This window comes from Elephas maximus, chromosome 22 (genome assembly GCF_024166365.1).
Source record: "Elephas maximus indicus isolate mEleMax1 chromosome 22, mEleMax1 primary haplotype, whole genome shotgun sequence".
NCBI classification, from domain to species: Eukaryota; Metazoa; Chordata; class Mammalia; order Proboscidea; family Elephantidae; genus Elephas; species Elephas maximus.
The window spans coordinates 71,712,283-71,734,008 of NC_064840.1; the positions used below are offsets into that span (position 1 = coordinate 71,712,283).

Here is a 21,726-nt window from a genome sequence, read left to right on the forward strand (position 1 = left end):
GCCCGTTTTTAGTTGCTCCCTCCCACCTTGTGCTGTCCCCCTCCCCTCCCCCCCAGGTAATCACTGATGTACTTCGGTCACTTCAGTTGTCGTTTTCTAGAGTGGTGTATAATGGAATCATACAGTTCTTAATCTTTTTTTTTGTCTGACTTCTTTTACTCAGCATAATTATTTTGAGATTTACTCATATTTTTGTGTATATCAACCATTCATTCCTTTTTAATGCTGAGTATAGTATTCTATTGTATGAATAGCCAAACTGAACCCATTGATTCCAACTCATAGCAACTCTATAGAACAGAGTAGAACCGCCCCATGGGGCTTCCAGGGAATGGCTGGTGGATTCAAACTGCTGACCTTTTGGTTAGCATCTGTAGCCCTTAACCACTGTGCCACCAGGGCTCCATCTTGTATGGCTATATGACAATTTATTTATCTGTTCATGTGCTGATGGGCATTTGGGTTGCTTTCAGTTTTGTGCTCCTTCAGGCTTCTGTGAACATTCATGCACAAGTCTTTGTGTGGGTGTATGCTTTCTCTCCTCTTGCGTAAATATCTAGGAGTGAAATGGCTAGGTCACATGGTAGGTATATGTTTCAACTTTTAAAGAAATGTAAACTGTTTTCCAGAACAGCTGTGCCATGTTGCCTTGCCACCAGCAGCGCATGCGAGTTCCAGTTCATCTACATTCCTCACCAACACTGTGGTTGGCCTTTCACGTTTTGGATGTTTTAATAGGCGTGTAGTAGTATCTCACTGTGGTATTAATCTGCATTTCCCTGATGAAATCAAACGTCTTCTCCTGTGCTTATTTACCAGGTGTATATCTTATTGGACAAAATGTCTGTTCAAGTCTTTTGCCCATTTTAAAAAATTGGGTTGTTTGTTTTCTCATTACCGGGTTTTGAGAGTTCTTTATATATTCTGGATACAAGTACTTTTAGTTAGATAATGCTCTTATATGTTTTGCACATATCTTCTCCCAGTCTGTGACTTATCTTTTCACCTAGTGTGTTTGTTTGGAAGAGCAGGTTTTTTTTTTTTTTTCCAATTTTGATGATAGACTTGCCATTTAAAAAGAAATTATTTCATTCACCTTGTCAAAAGCACTTTAAAACCTTTAGCCACATTGCCACTTCCAGCCAACATGGAGTGAATAATGGGGACTGACTTACCCTCCCGCCTGAAGTTAAAAAGCAAAGCAAAACACCTGGCCACGTATATGAAATAATGGTTTTCAAGACTCAAGTATCAGGGAAAAAAGGACAGTGATCCCTGAGATATGGGAGACTGTGATGGAGTAGAACTGCCCCATGAGGTTTTCTAGACTGTAATCTTTATGTAATCTTCACAGCTCTTTCTCCCGCAGAGCCTCTGGGTGGGTTTGAACCACCAACCTTTCAGTTAACAGCCGAGCGCTTAACCGTTTGGCCACCAGGGCTCCTTGGGACGCAGCATGAACAAGACAAAATTCCTATACTTGTGGCGCATACAGCCTGCTAGAGGAGACACACAACCAGTATTTGTCAGGTGAACATAAGTACTGTGATGAAAAATAAAGTAGTTGATAAAGGAGTGACCAGGAGGTGAGGGTACTGCTTTCTATAGTGTGATCGGGAAGGAGCTTTTGAAGTAAAGCTATTTGAGCAGAGACCTGAGGGAAGTATGCGTGTGGGGAGGGGGTAGGGAGCTAAGAGGTAGGAATGTGCTTTGCCAGGGTCCGGTGAGCCTAGAACAGGATGGGCAGTGAGAGGGGCAGGCGGTGTAGTCCTCTGAGCGGATCACACAGAACCTGTGGGGGGTCATGAGGACCAGCTTTTGTTCCCAGGGTCCTGAGCAGAGGAGTAGCACAATCGACCTAGTTCTGAAAGGACCCCTCTGGCTGTGGTGTGGGGAAGTGAGTGCAGGCGGAAGCAGGGAGAACATAGATCCCCGCAGTAGCCCGAGTGCATGGTGCCAAATTTAGGGGCTGAGCCAAGTGGTCAGATTCTGGGTGTGTTTGAGTGTAGAGCCAACGGGACATACAGGTGCATTTGATATGGCATGTGAGGGGGAAAAAGGAATTTAAAATAACTCCGCTTTTTTTTTGTCCAAAGTAACCAGAAGAATGGAGTGCACCTTTTTTTTTTTTTTAGCATTATTAGATGAAGGTTTACAGATCAAACTAGTTTCTCATTAAATAGTAGTACACATATTATTTTACAACATTGGTTAACAACCCCACAACATGTCAACACTCTCCCTTCTCAACCTTGGGTTCCCTATTACCAGCTTTCCTGTCCCCTCCTACCTTCTAGTCCTTGCCCCTGGGCTGGTGTGCCCCTTTAGTCTTGTTTTGTTTTATGGGCCTGTTCAATCTTTGGCTGAAGGGTGAATGTCAGGAGTGACTTTATTACTGAGCTGAGAGTGTCTGGGGGCTATGCTCTCAGCATTTCTCCAGTCTCTGTCAGGCCAGCAAGTCTGGTCTTTCTTTTTGAGTTAGAATTTTGTTCTACTTTTTTCTCCAGTTCTGTCTGGGACCCTCTATTGTGATCCCTATCAGAGCAGTCAGTGGTGGTAGCTGGGTACCATCTAGTTGTCTTGGACTCAGTCTGGTGGAGGCCATGGTCGTTGTAGTCCATTGGACTAATCTTTCCCTCATAGCTTTAGTTTCTTCATTCTCCCTTGCTCCTGAAGGGGTGAGACCAGTGAAGTATCTTAGGTGGCCGCTCACAGGCTTTTAAGACCCCAGACACTATGGAACGGACATTTTTACTGACAGGAGAAGCCTGGGAAAAAAGTAACTTTTCAGGGTTGGGGACCAGGTGGGAATCCAGCATTTGATTTGGGACCTGTCAGTATCTAAGCAGTAATGCCAAGGAGGCAGTCATATGTATTGTGAACTTCAGGGAAGAGGAAACTGGGTCCATGGCAAGGCAAGTGACCGATATAGGGGTTCGCTGAGAGTTAGTGGTGGTTTCCACAAAGACTCCTAGAAGTGACTTCTCTAGGTCACCGTCCTTTCCTCTGATGAAGCTTCTCATACTTGGCCATCCTATACCTTTTTCCTGGCCTTCAGTGCTTTTATGATGATTTCCTTTGCTTTGACTGTCTGCCTTTGGACTTCGGTTGGGAAGTTAACTGCATCTGCTGGAGGGTAGAAGTGTAATTGAAATATAAAGAATTTGTTCTTGTTCACAGTTACAGCTTTGAAGTGGTTACCACAAAAAAAAAAAAAAGAACACCATATCTGTTGCCATGGAGTTGATTCCGACTCCTGAGCTTAAGTGGTTGGGAGAGGCTAAAGAGTGCTGGGTTTTGACTATTCGTGTAATTCGGTGCTTTTTAGAAAATGTCATAGATGCTTTCTGTTGGTTTGTTTGAAATGGCCTCGCTTCTCGCGTTGTTGATTTATTTGCATGAATTTGTCTAAACCTTTTTTGACTGGCCCGAGCCGCTTCTTGTGGGCAGTAAGTTCTTTAAGCCTGCCTGGGTTCTGTTGATTTGTTTGAAATGGCCTCGCGTCTCGCCTGGGCCTTCTGTGAAGGACGCTTGGGTCGCGGGAGTGGATAAAACAAACCTCATGTTGGGAGAGGATCCCAGCTGGGACATGTCTCCTGTAGCGTTTGTTTATGCACGGCGGGGATATTATTCATCTGCAAAATAAGAAAGCAGAACCTTCTCAAGCTTCCCTTCAGCCATCCAGCCCTCTGTCTGTGTTTCCCACTCTCGGTCTGTGGGTTTCCTCTTGTCTCCTGGGCCCTTCACGGACCCTCGCCCAAACCACCCACCAGCCCTAACATTTACAGCTCCTCCTTCCTTTCTTCCTCAGAGAAAATGAATTTACGGAAATTCTTGTCCTCTTCCATGTTAGCAGACAAGAAGCAAGTAATACATGGTTCCTGACCACTCTTAAGGACTTCAAGTGGCTCCCTTAACAAAAAATCATACCCCTTACCGTTGAGGCGATTCCAACTCATAGCGACCCTATGGGACAGAGTAGAACTGCACCGTAGGGTTTCCAAGGAGTGACTGGTGGATTTGAACTGCCGACCTCTTAGTTAGCAACTTATCACTGCACCACCAGGGCTCCATGGCTCCGTTAGTACTTTACAATCTGGTAAAAAACAACACAACGAAAAACAGTTACTGTCAATTCGGTTCTGACTCAGGGCAACCCCACGTGTGTCAGAGTAGAGCTGTGCTCCAGAGGGTTTTCAGTGGCTGATTTTTTTCAGAACTAGGTCTCCAGGCCTTTCTTCTGAAGCACCTCTCAGTGGACTCAAGCCTTCAACCTTTTGCTTAGCAGACGAGCACGTTAACCCCGTTTGTACCACCCAGCGCCTCCTCACAATCAGGTTGATTTTTCTAAGACAGCTAGGCCTGTGTTTCAAGTTTCTGTTTAGGTATTAAAGATTCCTCTTTAATTTTCGTTGAAAAGAAAATGTATACGACAGGGAGAAAGCTCTAGTCTGAGTGCTTTTATGCTGTCTGCATGAACTTCTCTGAGCCTGGAACTGTCTTCCAGTAAGAAGTGGGTGACAGGCTATGAAAATAAAGAGTAACCTTTTGAACACACGTCAGTCCAGCAGCCTGGGCTTCCCGAATTGCATTTTGAGAGAAAGGAGAGCCTTTTGAGAGAAAGGAGAGCCGAGTTAGGTTTGGGCTCTACTCCTTCCCACTTCCCCCACCCCCAGACTCACTTTGATCTGTGAAGCCTGTCTAATCCTCAGCCAAGTCTGCAGGAACTTTATCCAGAGCAGGAAAAAGGGAGATATTTTTCCTTTCTTGGGTGGATTTGTGTTTATATAAACCCTTAGCAATGAGAACGGAGCCAAGTGCAGGCACCTGCGTCTGGGGAGGTGAGCTGGAACGAGTGAGTGGTGGGCAGAAGCATGGACAGCCTATCCCGAGTGAGTCAGCTTTGGCTTGAGTCTGGTGCTGCCAGACCTATTGCAGGTCAGGGAGGAGAGGACGGTGCCAGTACTCATGCACATTTTCCTGTGAGCATACGTGTATGGTCATTACGGTGGTGCAGACGATTAAGTACTTGGCTATTAGCAGGAAGGTTGGTGGTTTAAATCTACCCAAAGGTTCCTTGGAAGACAGGCCTGGTGTCCTGCTTCCAAAAGGTCCCAACCTTGAAAACCCTATGGAGCAGTTCTACTCTGCACACGTGGGGTCGCCATGAGTCAGAATCGACTCAGTGACATCTAATAGTGACAACAGGGCCGTTATAGAGAACAGCATGGGGCAGAGCCTGCAGCTAATCAATTCTTTGCAGATCGTAACACCAGCATTAGGTTATACATATATAAGACTGTTGTTACTGTTGTTGTACAGTCAAGTTCATTCTGACCCATGGCGACCCCATGTGCTACAGAGTAGAACTTCTCCCTAGTGTTTTCTTGGCTATAATCTGAACGCAAGTAGATTGCCGGCCTATCTTCTGCAGAGCTGCTGAATGGGTTCAAACCACCAACCTTTTAGGATAGCAACTGATCAGACACCATTTGCACTACCGGGACTCCTTATGCATAGGATTGGTTCGTTTTGTTTTTGTTGTTTTTGCTAAGAGAGTAGGGTTGTGGAAGGCCTCAGCTGTTGCCTTTAACCTCAGAAGATTTGAGATGTCTTTTTTCCCTGAACAACTTTGGCTTCTCGCGCTGTGTCCTGCTGTTGATTTATTTGCATGAATTTGTCTAAACCTTTTTTGACTGGCGGGAGCCACTTCTTGTGGGTAGTAACTTCTTTAAGTATGCTTGTCATCAAGATGAAGGAGCCCTGGAGGCACAGTGGTTAAAGCCATTGACTGCTAACCAAAAGGTCAGAGTTCAAAGCCACCACTGGCTCCACAGGAGAAGATGTGGCTTCCTAGAGACTTTGGAAACCCTATTGGTCTCTATGTGACCTAATTAACTTGGCGGCCGTGGGTTTGGTTTGGGCTTGGGTCATCAATACGGGTGATTTCGTCATAAAACTACCTCGTTTAAGGTTCTGCTTTTTTAGCCCATTTTTAGGCATTCCAGAGAAATATTAAACAGAATCTAAAAAAAGGCACTATGTATATCACAGCAATTTGTATGTTATCTGCACTAATCTGGAACTGATGAAGATGCTAAGAATAGCAAGGTTTGTGAGCTTTGCTACAAACCACCTTGTATGTTGCTATTGTTTACTCTCTTAGAACAAAAAGAAAAGCCTTCCCTGGTAAGTGACTCACCTTCCTGCAACTTCCCTGAAGTCACTTCTGCTTGTTAATGACTAACATGAGCCAGGTTTACCTGCTGTCCCGGGATGTTTGCCCTCATTCCAGGGAACATTTATTTTGTCTATTGGAGCCTCATGCTTTCAAGTGGATCCATTGGAAGGCTACCTAGCATCTCTGCTCAATGCTGTAATAACAGACTTGAGAGGAAGGAAAATTCCCAAGGACTCTGGGAGATTCCGAGACCTCTAAGCTTTTTGAACAGTTGAGAGTCAGAGGAAGAGCAACCAAGAGAAGCAAGGCTCTTGCTTTACTGCAGGTGATTAAAATAGAGGGCGCCATTGAGTGAAATTAGGCAGCTGCAAAAGGACAAATATTATATGAGACCACTATTATAAGAACTCAAGAAAAAGTTTAAACAAAGAAGAAAATATTCTTTGATGGTTACAAGAGTGGGAGGGAGGGAGGGGGTAGTCACTAATTAGATAGTTAGCAAGAACTACTTTAGGTGAAGGGAAAGACAACACACAATACAGGGGGAGTCAACACAGCTGGACTAAATCAAAAGCAAAGCTATTTCGTGAATATAACCAAACATTTCGAAGGCCAGAATAGCAGGGACAGGGTTCTGGGAACCATTGTTTCAGGGGACATCTAGGTCAATTGGCATAACAAAATGTATTAAGAAAACACTCTGCATCCCAATTTGGAGAGTGGTGTCTGGGGTCTTAAATGCTAGCAAGTGGCCGTCTAACATGCATCAATTGGTCTCAACCCACCTGGAGCAAAGGAGAATGAAGAACACCAAAGACATAAGGTAAATATAAGGCCAAGAGACAGAAAGGGCCACATAACCCAGAGACTACATCAGCCTGAGACCAGAAGATCTAGATGGTGCCTATCTACCACTAATGGCTGCCCTGATAGGGAACACAACAGAGAATCCCTGATGGAGTGGGAGAACAGTGGAATGCAGACCTCAAATTCTCATAAAAAGAGCAGACTTAATGTTCTGACTAAGATTGGATGGACCCCAGAGGTCATGGCCTCCGGACCCTCTGTTAGCTCAAGGCTGGAACCATTCCTGAAGCCAATTCTTCAGACAGGGATTGGGCTGGACTATAAGACAGAAAAGGATACCAGTGAGGAGTGAACCTCCTGGCTCAAGTAGACACATGAGACTGTGTGGGCAGCTCCTGTCTGGAGGCGAGATGAGAAGGCAGAGGGGGACAGAAGCTGGCTGAATGGACACGGGGAATACAGGGTGGAGAGGAGGAGTGTGCTGCCTCATTAAGGAGAGAGCAACTAGGAGTACCTAGCAAGGTGTATATAAATTTTTGTATGAGAGACTGACTGGATTTGTAAACTTTCACTTAAAGCACAATAAAAAATAATTAAGAAAAAAAAAGAGAGAGGAACAGGGTGCTGTGAGGAAAGGAATTTCACATCCCAAGTATGGGGAAGAGGATGAGGTAGGAAAGAATGGTACAGAGGATTGGATGTGTGTGAATAAAAAGACAAAAAGAAAAAAAAAAAAAGGAAACAGACATTATGAAAGGAAAGTGTAAGCTTGTAATGTGAGGGAGGTGACAAAACTCTGGCGACAATTTGAAAAGAAAATTTGACAGCACCCTTTTTCCCCCTTCCTGTTTGAATTTTTGCCAAATGCTTTCAAAGAGGTGCTATGACCTCAGGTCACAACTTTTGGATCTAGAAAAGTCCTGAGTGATTACCCCCATCCACGGGCTCGTGGGCCAAATGCTGTCTTTGGTGTAGCCTGTTGTTGTTAGGTGCCATTGAGTCGATTTCGACTCATAGCGACCCCATGTGACAGAGTAGAATTGCACTTGGGGGTTTCTTGGCTGTAATCTTTATGGAAGCAAATCACCAAGTATTTCTCCTGCAGAGCTACTGAAAAAAAAAACCAAACCCGTTGTCATGGAGTTGATTCCGACTCATCGCGACCCTATAGGACAGAGTAGAACTGCCACGTAGAGTTGCCAAGGAGCACTTGGTGGATTCGAACTGCCAACCTTTTGGCTAGCAGCCATAGTGCTTAGCCACTATGCCACCAGGGTTTCCAGGAGTGGAACTACCCTGTAGGGTTTCCAAGGAGCAGCTGGTGGATTTGAACTCCTGATCTTTTGGTTAGCAGTCATAGCTCTTAACCACTGCACCGCCAGAGCTACTGGGTGGGTTCAAACCACCAACCTTTCAGATAGCAGCTGAGTGCTTAACCATTGTGCCACTAGGGCTCCTTTGGTGTACCCCACCTGAGATATCTAGTCAATTGCTTCCCCTCTCTGTGCCCCAACGACTACAGCAACAGCAAAGCTGTGTGTAATTGGTAGGCGAACACTACTGTTAGGGCAGCCATCATCTTCCGTAAGGAACTGGGTGAACGAGGAAAGCTAAGCTTGCTGATGCCCCAGGTGGAGCACCTGCCGTAAAAGGAGGCATTTCAGGTGTCAGTCATTTATACCCAGTGTGGGGGCTCAGCTTCCATAGCATTATTCATCAGGAACGTCTGAGAAGTTCACAGGTAAGGATCATTAAGTCAGTCACCCAAGGAGTCACAATTGTGATCTTTGTTTTTCCTTCTTCTGTTCTGCCTGTAACTCTCACTGCTGTCACCACTTTGGGGAATATTACAAAGAAGTGGAAGAAAGTGTTGGTGTTTCGTTTGTGCTGTGTAGCTCGATGACCAGGTGATGACAACTTGGTGAAGATAGGAGATAGGTACTGAGATGTACCCTTAGATGAAGGGCATCTGTGGAATCCAAGTTGGCCTGTTTCTGTTTGGCTTGTAGAGTGCTCTCTCTACTGTTAAGACTTTACAAATTGCTCCCCAAACTTAAGGCTCAGAAGGGTATTTCTGAGTGTTTCTTTCGATGAGTGGAGGCAGAATTTTCTTTGCATCGTTAAGTTGCCTGGAACTCAGTGGATTCCTACATTTGGAAGAATTGAGGACCACGTGGTGAAAATGAAAACACAATTCTAGAAGAGGTTCACACTCTTACGTACAAGTATATCCCACTTTTTAAGTTTTTACAGCTACCTTAGGAGGTATCTAAATTATCAAGTAGCCCTATCACTTTGACTCCTTTTCAAGAGGAACTAAGTGAGCCAAAAGCAAACTGCCCACAGGAAGAATGTAGCATCGTGCAGTTTTGGAGACCCTGTGCGAATTCTAGAGCTCCTTAAGAGTCTGTGTGTCCAAGTGCTGGACATTAACCCCAGCTGACTTCTTGGTAGCCCAGCAGGCAGATTCCGCTGAGTTCACTGGGTGCCCAGCACATTTCCAGGCAAGTTCAGCAGGAGCCACCTCAGGCATCTTCCCAGAGAGTTTTCAGGGTGTCCCAGCTGCCCTTCCCATGAATTCTGCAGCATCCCCTGAGGGGTAGCTTTCTGGGGAGTCCAGTGGTTCTTCATCTAACGTCCCAGCAAGTTCAACAGCAGCCAGGCTTCTTCTGGCCTTCGAGACTTTGCATTAAAGGTTTCTTCTGCCTGAAATGGTCCTCCCATGGCTGGCTTGTCCTCATTCACATTTGAGCTTACATGTCCCCTGGGGAGAGGTGTCTCACAACCCACTCTAAGCAGCTGCCGAGTCATTGTCACATCACCCTGTTTCAACTCTCTGTGTAACAACTTTTTCTTAGTTACACAATTTATTACCAGCCTTTTCTGTCTAGACTGTAAGTGCCATGAAAGCGTGAATCCTGTGTACCTTATTCCCTCCTGCATTCCCAGAGCCTGCAGTGGGGCCTGTCTGGCTTACAGGGTGGTCAGTATGTATTTCTTCAATGAATGAAATCAGTGGTAGAGCGAGGCCTAGGGCATAGGATCCTCCTCTTGCAGTTCTTACTGCATTTACACCAGGATAGCTTTAGCCAGGGAAGTAATTCCTGGCTCCAGTAAACTTACCTCCCCTTTTCTCAGAAGTCGGAGTCCCTGGGGTGGTACAAATGGTTAGTGTGCTCAGCTGCCAACCAAAAGGTTGGTGGTTCAAGTTCATTTAGAGGCACCTCAGAAGAAAGACCTAGTGATCTTCCCCCCAAAATCAGCCATTGGAAACCCTATGAGGCACAGTTCTACTCTGACACACATGGGGTCGCCGTGAGTCAGTATTGACGGCAGGTGGTTTTCTCAAAGGCTATGGTAAAATTCTCAAGATCAATTTTGAAACTATATTAATTTCAATGCATTTTCATTTTACTTTTAAACTTTACCTTTAGTATGATAGCAAATACCCTTAAGTGACATTTTATAATCTGCATCTTTTGGTTTTAAAACTTATTTTGAAAACTGTACATTTATTCCCGTTGGCTAAAATGACAGTTGAAGACAAGTTGTTAAAGATTGTGAAAGGGAATGCTTCCATAGTTTGCAGTTTTTTTTTAATTCTGTGAAAAAGGTGACTGCTAGAGATGGGCACAGTCCTGGGTTTGGGGTCTGAAAACCTAAGTCTTTCTGCTCTTCTCGCAGACTTTCTATGTTATTTCCTGGGCATCACTTTCTCTTCTGAAAAGCAGAAGTTGTAATTCATAATCAAAGGACGGAGACCCACATCACTTCACAAAATGGCTTTTTTTGTTTTAATCAACATTACCAAAAATACAACCCAGCCTATTTATTTCTTCTGAGCATCGGCATCCCCAGGAGCCCGAGCCGTGCGCTATGGTCCTCACACCAGGGGAAACGCCCCGGCCAGAGAAAGGGCAGCCCAGGCTGCAGACGGTTGAAATGACAGATTTTGAGAGATCTTTTCTGCCACCTTTTCTAACACTTAAAGTACTTGCAGTGACACGTTCTTCAGCTGAACGCTCCATTATTCAGAGCATACTCCTTATACTTTCTGTGCTGTGCTTTAAGACAGTTAAGGTGTCCTTTATCTCTGTCTGGCTCTTCTCTTCCATGTAAAGGTGAGCACGTAGCTCTCCAGTCTTTGCTGTCTCTGCTACTTTGTGGACTTGCAAAGTGCCGAGTCTGCCTGCTCATTACTTTCAGATGCTGCTACCTTTGGAGCCCTGGTGGTGTAGTGGTTAAGAACTCGGCTGCTAACCAAAAAGTTGGCAGTTCAAATCCACCAACTGCTCCTTGGAAACCCTGTGGGGGAGTTCTACTTGGAATTGACTTGACGGCAATGGGTTTGGTTTAGGTTTTGGTTTGGTGCTACCTTTGCCCCGAGGAGGCCTGGGGAAGAGGCAGTTATTGCAGCGACATCCAGATTTACATGTTATTAAAAGAAAGCAAGAAAGGCTTTGCTGGGGGAGTATGGATTTTAAATATTAAAGCTGAAAGAGGCCCGAAGACATCTAGAAAAGCCCTTCTGTAATTGTTTATTTTAAAATAGTTTTAATTTCTAGACTGTGTTTGCTGTTTTGAGAAATGCTTATAATGTAGGACTTTTCTGGATCAGGAACTGACTTATTTGCATTGAAAAAATACTTTGGGCTTTTAATATTTCAGTTTGGATTGCAAATATAAATTTTAGTATTTTGGCATAATGTGCTCAATATTTGAAAATTCTGGTAAATGATTGTCAGAAAAAGATGTTTGTTTCATTTGTCTTCTTTTGATTAAAAAAATAATGTAATAAAACTGGGTGTTCTGTTCTTCCAAAGGGAGGGGGAAAAATCCAAAACAGATATTAAAGAGTTTGCTGTGGTCCTGGGTGCTGCAAATATTTAAGCGCTCCTCTGCTAGCCAAAAGGACCAACCCACAGGCACCTCGGAAGACAGGCCTGGCGATCTCCTTCCAAAAGGCCACCACCTTGGAAATGCTACGGAGCAGTTCTGCTTTGCACACATGGGGTCACCATGAGTCATAATCAACTGGATGGCAAATAACTAACAACAAACAAGAAGTTGCTAGCATTTTAATGGTAGAACTCTTGAGCCAGAGTAATTAAGAACAGTTTTTCATAACTTTAACGGGCACAAAACCGAAAACAAACCCATTGCCGTTGAGTTAATTCTGACTTACAGCGACCCTGTGGGACAGAGTAGAGCTGCCCCACAGAGTTTCCAAGGAGTGGCTGGTGGATTTGAACTGCCGACCTTTTAGTTAGCAGCCGTAGCTCTTAACCACTACGCCACCAGGGTTTCCAAAACGGGCACAAAGGGACTGTGTAATACAGCTTCAGTAAATCTGTGTTCTGTTCATCAGCCCAGATCTCGGCATCTTCGGAAGGACGTATTACATTGTAAAACAGGCATGAATAGGAAATCTCCAGCAGAGGAGGAAGCATCAGCGTTGAAACCTGGCAACTCCTTCAGTGGGAAGCATACTTTAGTCATTGTGTTATCAACTCAAACCTAAAATTAAATAGATAAGTAACCTCAGGACTGTTGTTTGTTAGCTTATGTTTCTAATTACTTTCACATTTCCACATAGAGATGTTAACCTCATCATTTTAAATATCTACAGATGATTCCATCTTGGTGATAAGTCAGTTTTTAGCCATTTCCCTATTGCTGGATACTTGAGGGAAACCCTGGTGGCATAGTGGTTAAGTGCTATGGCTGCTAACCAAAGGGTTAGCAGTTCGAATCCACGAGGTGCTCCTTGGAAACTCTATGGGGCAGTTCTGCTCTGTCCTATAGGGTTGCTATGAGTCGGACTCGATGGCACTGGGTTTGGTTTGGTTTTGGTTGGATACTTGAGAGGGTTACCAGGTTTTCACTGTTTTACAAATAGTGCTGCTATTAGCAATCATTGTGTAGTTTTTGCTGGAGAGAAAGGCCTACTTCCTTTAAACGAGTTCCTGGAAATGGAAATATACTAGGTCAAAAGTATATTTCTCCTTAATGAATTGCCAGTGTTCTCTTTGTAAACATAGTTTTTTTATAGCTCCCACCAACTTTGAGGTTTACCTCTTTTATTTATTTTTGCTAGTGATGATAGATGTGTAAGAAAATCTTTTTTTCCATTTGATATTTTCAAATTTCTGATGAAGTGATATTTTGCATTTGATAATTGATGATCTAATCTTCTGTATTGCTTTGCCATAGAGACTCTGGGTGCTAATCTTACCTGTATCAATTCTTTAAGTATTTGGAAGACGAGGCTTTTAAAAAACCTTATTACTATAAAAATAGCTACCATTTCTCAAGAACTTACCGGATGCTCCTTTTTATTAGCTCTGACGCATGGTGACCCTGTGTACAACAGAACAAAATGCTGCCTGGTTCTGCGCCTTCCCCACTGATCAGTTGTGACCCATAGGGTTTTCATCGGCTCTTGGCAAATTACTTAATCTCTCTATGCCTCAGTTTCCCCTTGCATGAAACTTCTTGTCCTTTCAACCTTTGCAATCTGTTTCTTTGACTGGCAACACTGCTTAGGGATAGGACCCAAACAAAACTAGTTGCCTGGCTCTGATGACGTTGGGAGTCTGTGGGGGCAGACTCTTGGTTAAATAGGAACTCATAACTAATGCTTAATAATCTGTGGCAAATTATTTCAAACACTCTGGAAAATGGATTTTCTCCTCACTCCAATCTGCAGCACACCCAGCAGGAAAGCCAACAGTGCCGGCTGGTGCCAGGGGCAAGGGCCTGGCCTCTGCAGGTGTTCTCCTGCGTACCCAGGCAGCTGAAAACAAGTAGAGCTGAGGCCTTTGCAAAGCTCCAGCCAGGAGAAAGTTCTCGAGGAAACCAGAGAAGCCCAGTTGGTATTCAAGCCTTGGGGATAATCTGAGGTCAGAGAGTGGGAATTGAGAATATAAGGTGACAAGCTAGGTGGGAGTAGCCTGGGACCAGGGTTGTTTACAGAACAGGGGTGCTCAGAGCACCCTTTCACTGCAGCCTACATGGTGGCTTGGTTGGCTTCAAGGTGCATAGCTGTTTATTGGACTTAGAGAGCTTCTGATATATTAAGTGATGTTTGGACTGGATGCTCTCCAGGCTTCATTCTAGCTCTAACATTCTATTACTTTGGTTCATGTTATTACTTTGAAAACATGTAATGTTTACATTTTTTAAACTCGTTTTTGTATTGTGAGATCCTTTTCTCACTGGTGTTGGAGTACAGTCTTGAGGCCCAGGTATACAAGCTGAGGATGCTGTTAACTTTTGCAGTGGTTTGGTGTTTGCACTAGACTGGTTAAGGAATTCGAATCATATCTAGTTCTTATTGTGCAAAAGCACATAAAATGTTCGCATCAGGAAACGTCTTTCGTAAAAGTATAAATATGTCAGTGCTTAGTTCATTGTTTAAAAATAGTGTTTTTATATTGCTTCTCTAGCAAGACAGTGTTCTGGCATGAGGACGCAGTTTCTGCTTTGTGGGAGGTGATGAAGGGAAAGGCCCTGAAGATGGGTTCCCAAATTCACATCCTCAGTCTGCCACTTGCTGAGTTTTGACTTTGAGCTCATCACACAACCTCTCTGAGCATTAGCTTCCTGGTTTGTAGACTGAGGACAGACCCTTATAGAGTGATGGTAAAGATTAAATGAGATATACATCTAAAGCTTTCAGCTCAGTGCCCATACACAGGTAGCCTCCATCAGTGTGAGTTCTACTTATGGTGAGGCATTTAGAAATATGTCATTCTGAGCCAAAAGATTTTTATTATATGTTCACATAGTCTTCAGGGTCTCCAGCATTTCAAATCTGTAATAGAAGTGATGGCTGCCATAGCATTGAAATTTTAATTCCAGCAGTGTTTTTCCCCAGTTGACATACCTTTTATATCCTTGGTTTGGTTTACTTTCTCCGTTTTATTAAGGGAATTTAGGCAATAAGGTATACCATCATCAGCTGAGAAGCCATTGATTGAGTGCTTGCTGAGCGAGAGCACAGAGATGGCCAGGAGAAGAGGGAAAGGGCAAGGTACCCACTGGGTTTAGTGGTCCAAGGGAAGGAAGCTAAGAAACGGAAGTCCTTGCTGCTCTTAAGGACTTATAATCTCAATGGAGAGAACAAATCTGGCGTGTGCAGAATACACAGATTTCCTTTAGATGTTACAGTAATCCATTAAGTTAATTTTCTGTTATTACTAGACCGCACTGCTTGTAAGGTAATATGGTGTTGGCCCTTTAAACTGCGCACACATACCTGGCCAGGACAGAGCTGGGCTATTCTCAGGCTCTTTACCTTGGGAGCACCTTTAGCCTGCTGCATCTCCAAGTCATTTATGCAGGGCTTTGTGGACAGGCTGCTCCAGTCTGCCCGACTCCCATCTGTCCCCGATCCTAATTATGAACACCTCATTGGCAGTCCTGGCTTCATTGGGCTCTAGAGACCCTGGCTCAATTGTCGACGTCTAGATAAAGCTCCCCAGAGTCAATCTGAAAAGGAAGGTGAGGAGGATGGGGGCGGAGGATGTCTTTGTCTGGAGCCATTGCCTTTGTGCCATGAGCGTTAGACCGCTCTCCATGGTGACGCAGGTGAGAATTCAGGCAGTGGGAGCAGAGCCAATTCAGTTATCCTTGGTAACACATTTGTTCTCTACGCCATTCTCTGTAGACCCTTTGCATCCTCACTACCTACCCTTCTCCCCCTTCCCCTACCCCCAAGCCCTGTCTTTCACTCTAAGATGTGCCTACTTTTAAGCCACATCTTATTGATACATTTTCTCTCTCCCTCTGCAGGAGAGCTGCTGAGTCAGCCCAGACCTGAAGGAGTGGCAGAGATCATTTGCCCCAAGAATGGCAGCGAGCGAGTGAATGTTGCCTTGGTTTACCCACCCACACCGACTGTGATCAGCCCCTGTTCCAAGTAAGTGGCAACATCCACACTGGCCCCCGGCCCTCGCTCCTGACCCTAGCCTGGAAGACGCGATAACAAAACTGCATCTCAACAAACTTCGAGAAGTCCTCGGGGCAGACCTAGTTATCTGGGCGTCATCAACAGCAAAATAGGAACTTTTCTCTTTTTGTGATTTTTCACTTATGTTTTACTCTTAGTGATAAAAATCAGAGCGTGTTTTGATGGGCAGTCTTAATTCTGTCACTATAAATAGGATGATTTTTGCTTGGGTACCCTGATTCTCTGGTCGTTCGTGATCTTCAGGGGCTGTGCAGTTTGCCACCACTTTCCCCCAAAATGAACAGAGAATATACACATGCAAACTAATTTTTGGATAGAATGTTAGCTTAGTATTCTAGGCAACTCCTCCCATTTGGGTTCTAAGAGGTCGCTATGAGTCAAAATCGACTCGAAGGCAGTGGGTTTTTGGTTTTTTGGGAAGACTCCAAGCAGGCTACTTTTCACCTGAGATGAAATAACTTTTAACCTCAAACCTTAAAAAGTAACAGCCACAGACCTTCTTGGGAGCAGATCTGGTTATCTGGGTGACATAAGCAAACCAGATAAAGTTAAGCAGCAAGTTTTCATTTTTCTTCCTGTTGAAGTTCTGTTTTCACTTACAGACTTCTTACAGGGAGTTTGCACAGTTTGCACTGGAGAGCCGTGATGTGTCCTTTCCTCTTGGGAAATCTGCTATTTGGCTGCGTTCCAGGGACCTCCGTGCCCTAGGAGCTCATGGCTCCGCCCTGCAGTGTCGGCTCTCCTCCTTTGGGGTGCCCTCTGCAGAGAGAGGGGCCACGGTGGCATCTCATTCATGGGCAGCTGCAGCAGAAGTGTGATGCCCCTTTTATCCACACTGAGTGACTCTTCAGGCTGAGCATCCATCATCCATCATGGCTGGAAAATGTCACTGAACACCCAAGGGGAACCCTTATCTGGTGCTCGCCTACTCAAAATGCTATTTTAGCTCACATGCGCATAATAAAATTTATCACTAATATGACCCTCAGGGAGCCCTGGTGGCGCAGTGGTTAAGAGCTTGGCTGCTAACCAAAAGGTCAGCAGTTTGAATCCACCAGCTGCTCTTTGGAAACCCTATGGGGCAGTTCTACTCTGTCCTATAGGGTCGCTGTGAGTCAGAATCAGCTTGACGGCAATGGGTTTTGCTTTGTTTTATGACCTTCAGACACTGCGAAATCTTGAAATGCTTCTTAATTGTTAAACTAGGATTGCATGGTAACTTTGTATTAACTACAACATCCCTGGTCCTGAACATGTTCAACAGCAGAGCTTTTGCGTTTTTTGAATTTGTGTACGTTGGCGTCTTTTCTTTCAGATAGCCCTAGGGTGAGGATGGGGGATATTATAGAGACAGCAGGATAAGGAACAGAGGGAAAGAGTTGTTCAATCCGCTTTGCATTGTTGTAGATTCTCCTCAGCCAGAAGAGACGTTAGCCTGTTGTTTTGCCATAGCCACGTGCCATTTAAGGGGGGCATGGAGGTAGGAGTTGTAATACCCACTTGCACAAGACACCACAGTGGTATCCAGCTTTATCAGTGTTTTCCCACAGGCTTTTTGTATTGTCACAGAAAGACCCCATTTATGCCAACCTTTTCAGCTTCTCTCTCTTGCAATTGACTGAACCTAAGTGAACAAGTAGCTTTAAAGTTGGGTAACCAGAGGCGTGTTGCAGATGACCATCTAGATGCTGGAAGGAATGCCATCAGGGATCAAACTAGTCTTGACCCAGCCATCTGTTATAGATGGAACTGTGAGAAAATAACTTCTGTTTGTTAAGGCCATCCACTTGTGGTATTTGTGTTATAGCAGCACTAAATGACTAAGACATCATCCAAATAGTTTCCTTTTAAGGTGTTGTTAGGTGCAGTCCAGTTGGTTCCGACTCATAGCGACCCTACACACAACAGAAGGAAACACTGCCTGGTCCTGCGCCATCCTTACAGTCACTGTTATGCTTGAGCCATTGTTGCAGCCACTGTGTCAATCCACCTCGTTGAGGGTCTTCCTCTTTTCCGCTGAACCTGTACTTTGCCAAGTGTGATGTCCTTCTGCAGGGACTGATCCCTCCTGACAACATGTCCAAAGTATGTAAGATGCAGTCTCGCCATCCTTGCTTCTAAGGAGCATTGTGGCTGTACTTCTTCAAAGACAGATTTGTTAGTTCTTTTGGCAGTCCATGGTATATTCAATATTCTTCGCCAACGCCACAATTCAAAGGCGTCAATTCTTCTTTGGTCTTCCTTATTCGTTTTCCAGCTTTCACATGCATATGATGCGATTGAAAATACCATGGCTTGGGTCAGGCGCCCCTTAGTTATAGCAGCACTAGATGATTAAGACATCATCTGAATAGTTTCCTTTTAAAATAGTTCAAGAAAGTGACTCATAAAATGGATGGTAGGTTTGGGGTGTAATTCTTAGCTGTAAATGAAGAAATGTTTTCTAAATAGGAACATTTCTCATTCCTAGCAAGACTTTTCTTGGAAATGGCCACTTTTTAGTATGGAGGCTACATTCTTCTTTGTGTGACCACTTATATAAAAGTACCTGTCTTTGCTATTGAGTGCAGCCAGAGCAGAAATACCACAGGTGGGAGATGGCTTTAACAAACAGAAGTTTATTCTCTCACAGTTTAGGAGGCTAGAAGTCCAAATTTAGGGGGCCAGCTCCAGGGGAAGGCTTTCTCTCTGTCGGCTCTGGGGGCAGGTCCTTGTCATCAGTATTTCCCTGGTCTAGGAGCTTCTCAGCGCAGAGACCCTGGGTCCAAAAGATGTGCTCTGTTCCTGGTTCTTCTTGCTTCGTGGTAATGAGGTCCTTTTTTCTGTTCAGTTCTCTCTTTTATATCTCAAAAGAGACTGACTCAAGATACAACCTCTTCTTGTAGGTTGAGTCCTTATTAACATAATTGCCTCTAATCTTGCCTTATTAACATCATAACCCAATGCCTTCGACTCCATTTGGACTCATAGCAACCCCATAAGGTTTCCAAGGCTGTAAATCTCTGTGGAAGCAGGCTGCCACATCTTTCTCCCTTGGAGCAGCTAGTGGTTTCAAACCCCCGACCTTTCGATTAGCAGTCACTGTAACCACTGCACCACCAAGGCTCCTCCATTAACATCACAGAGGTTAGAATTTATCACACAAAGCGTGATCACATCAGATCAGAAAATGATGGACAACCACATGATACTGGGAATCACGGCCTAGACAAGCTGACACACATTTTGGGGGGACATGATTCAGTCCGTAACAGGACGCTGACATTTGAAGCCTCTGTTCGTGCTGCCCAGTTTCACGTCCCCCCTCACACATGCACAGCTCATGTAGCATCTGTGAAAGCAAAACAAACATAAAGGCAGCCTGGGCCCAGAGAAGGCCTGGTTCACAAGTGGGTGGACACTGTATTGGCATTGGGAGATCGGGGGACTTGATGAGGAAAGCTGTCAAAGGAGGTGGCTGTTATATCAGCACAGCTTGGATGTGAGCCTGAAATTCAGACTTGGCTCCAAGCAAGCACTAGAAATTGGGAGAAGAGGGCTGTTGTACTGGCTCTGCCGCTCCAGCCAAGTTAACTCATGCAGGTCACCGTAGAAGGATCCTTCCCTTCACTGTCAGCCCTACGTAAAATATCAACTATGTAAAACATAGTTGGATGGACCAGATGAGGCTCTATTACTCAGGTATACACATAAGAATTTCCCAGGGGAGGGAGGCATGAGTCTTTAAGAAAAAACAAACGTCCCCAGGTGATTCTAATGTGAATTTTCCTGGACACTCTAGTCCCTCCGATCCCTCTATGGCTTTAAGGGTGGGCTCCCTGGTCAGTGGGTCTTATCCTTGGCTAGAGGACCTCTCTCTGGTCAGTATCAATTGGCAGCACCAAGGCAAAGCTGATGCGTGTTGCCTGGCAGTCAGACTCAGCACAGTGCATCTTCCACCAGGTAGGGTGAACATGTCATTCATTATTCAGATCAGAACACAGCTGAGAGTGACAGGAGAGCTGGTGACAATTGTGTGGGGTCACCAGGCGGGAGCCAGGACTGTCCCAGGTAAACCAGAATATCTCCCTACCCTGACGTCATTGACTTCAGTCTTATGGTGGTTTCTAAAGAGTCATTTCAAGCTCTTCTTTGTTCCTCTCCTTTCTAGGTTAAATTCCTGAGACCCCTCATTTAACCACCTCCCCTTGACCGTGCATAAAATAATGTGCTGTAATACGGTTCATTAAGAAAAAACAACAACCGTGACTGGGTTTTGATCGGACCTTCCTTATGATTTCCAGGCTTTCCTATTTCTTGTTTTTAAAAAATTCTAGGTGCTTAATTCCCCCATTGGGTAAGAAAGACAGAGAAAAAGGAGTATTTAGTGTGTGTGTGTTTTTTTTAATGTGATTACTTTTATAACTTGTCTCAGTGGTTGGTAATTAAGATCTCTCCCAGCATTCCATTTGGAAGAGGTTCCACGACCTGACCGACGTGCTTCCCTGGGCCCCTCACCTCCAGGGAAGAACTTAGGAGCTGGGTGACTTCCTGTCCTCTTTACTGATTACCAGATAGAAATGTGAATCATTTTAGGGGGACCTCATACCACCAAGAAAGCAGCACCAAGAGCAGAGCACATCCTCTGGACCCGGGGTCCCTGCACCTGAGGAGCTCCTCAACCAGGGGAGATTTGAGGACAAGGAGTCTCCCTCCAGAGCCAACAGAGAGAGAAAGCCTTCCCCTGGAGCCAGCGCCCTGACTTTGGACTTGTAATCCACTAGACTGTGAGAAAATAAATTTCTCTTTGTTAAAGCCAAAAAACAAAAAAAAGAAATGTGAGTCATTTTCATAGTTTGGATATCCCAGGCTGATTTTCAAGGATATTGGCTTTGAACTTGCCTTTCGGATGAGATGAAAATTCATCCGAGAGCACATTTGCCTGGGCTGCTCCGAAAAATTGTGACTTCCTTGAGAAAAGGAAATGATACCATTTTAAAAACTTTATTGAGTTTCAATTCACATGTCATAAACTATGTCTATGCAGTGGTTATTGGTATATTTACAGAGTTGTGCGACCATTTAAAAAAAAAAAACAAACCGTTGCCGTCAAGTGGATTCTGACTCATAGTGAGCCTATAGGACAGAGTAGAGCTGCCCCATAGAATTTCCAAGGAGTGGCTGGTGAATTCGAACTGCTGACCTTTTGGTTAGCAGCCGAGCCCTTAACTACTGCGCCAGCAGGGCAACTGTGCCACCATTACCGCAGTCTAATTTTAGAACATCTTTATCACTTCAGAAAGAAACCTCGTGCCCTTTTTCAGTCACTTGTGTCTAATACAACACCTTGGTCTATGCCATCAGCAAACATTTTTAGTGTCACTTCCAGGGACGATTTTGCTATCTGGTGTGTTGGTATTGAACAGATTTCTGAGTTTTAAAGAAGTTCTTATGAACACGTGGTGTTTGACTGAAACCTGTTCAGCATCAAGCAACGCGCAAACCTCCACAGACAGACTGGTGATAGCTGTGCGGCAGGTGCATTTCCTGGGACTTGAACCCATGTCTCCTGCACGGAAGGCGAGAATTCTACCACTGACCCTTCATGGCAGCATAATTGACCCATAGACATTAAAGGGATGCTGAGCCTTGGGCATGAGGAGTCTTAAGGAACAAATGATTTTTTCAGTGAGAAAAGTAAGGAGAGAGTAGAGGATACTTGTTTTTTGGTGTTTTGTTTGTGAACCTCTGTCTCCGTCCAGTTGCAGCTGAGGTTGAAACACTT

General features: G+C 44.6%; 1 protein-coding gene across 2 annotated transcripts in view; it reads left to right on the forward strand.

Moving 5' to 3' along the window:
* Positions 1-21,726, forward strand: part of MFHAS1 (multifunctional ROCO family signaling regulator 1) — a 115,928-nt gene that overhangs the window by 79,329 nt on the left and 14,873 nt on the right. For both annotated transcript variants that reach the window (XR_007514994.1, XM_049866864.1), the window contains exon 2: positions 15,785-15,911. Coding sequence is in view for 1 of the 2 variants with exons in the window: in XM_049866864.1 (XP_049722821.1) it covers positions 15,785-15,911 (127 nt within the window). In the remaining variant the exon portion in view is untranslated. The remainder of the gene's footprint in view (positions 1-15,784; positions 15,912-21,726) is intronic.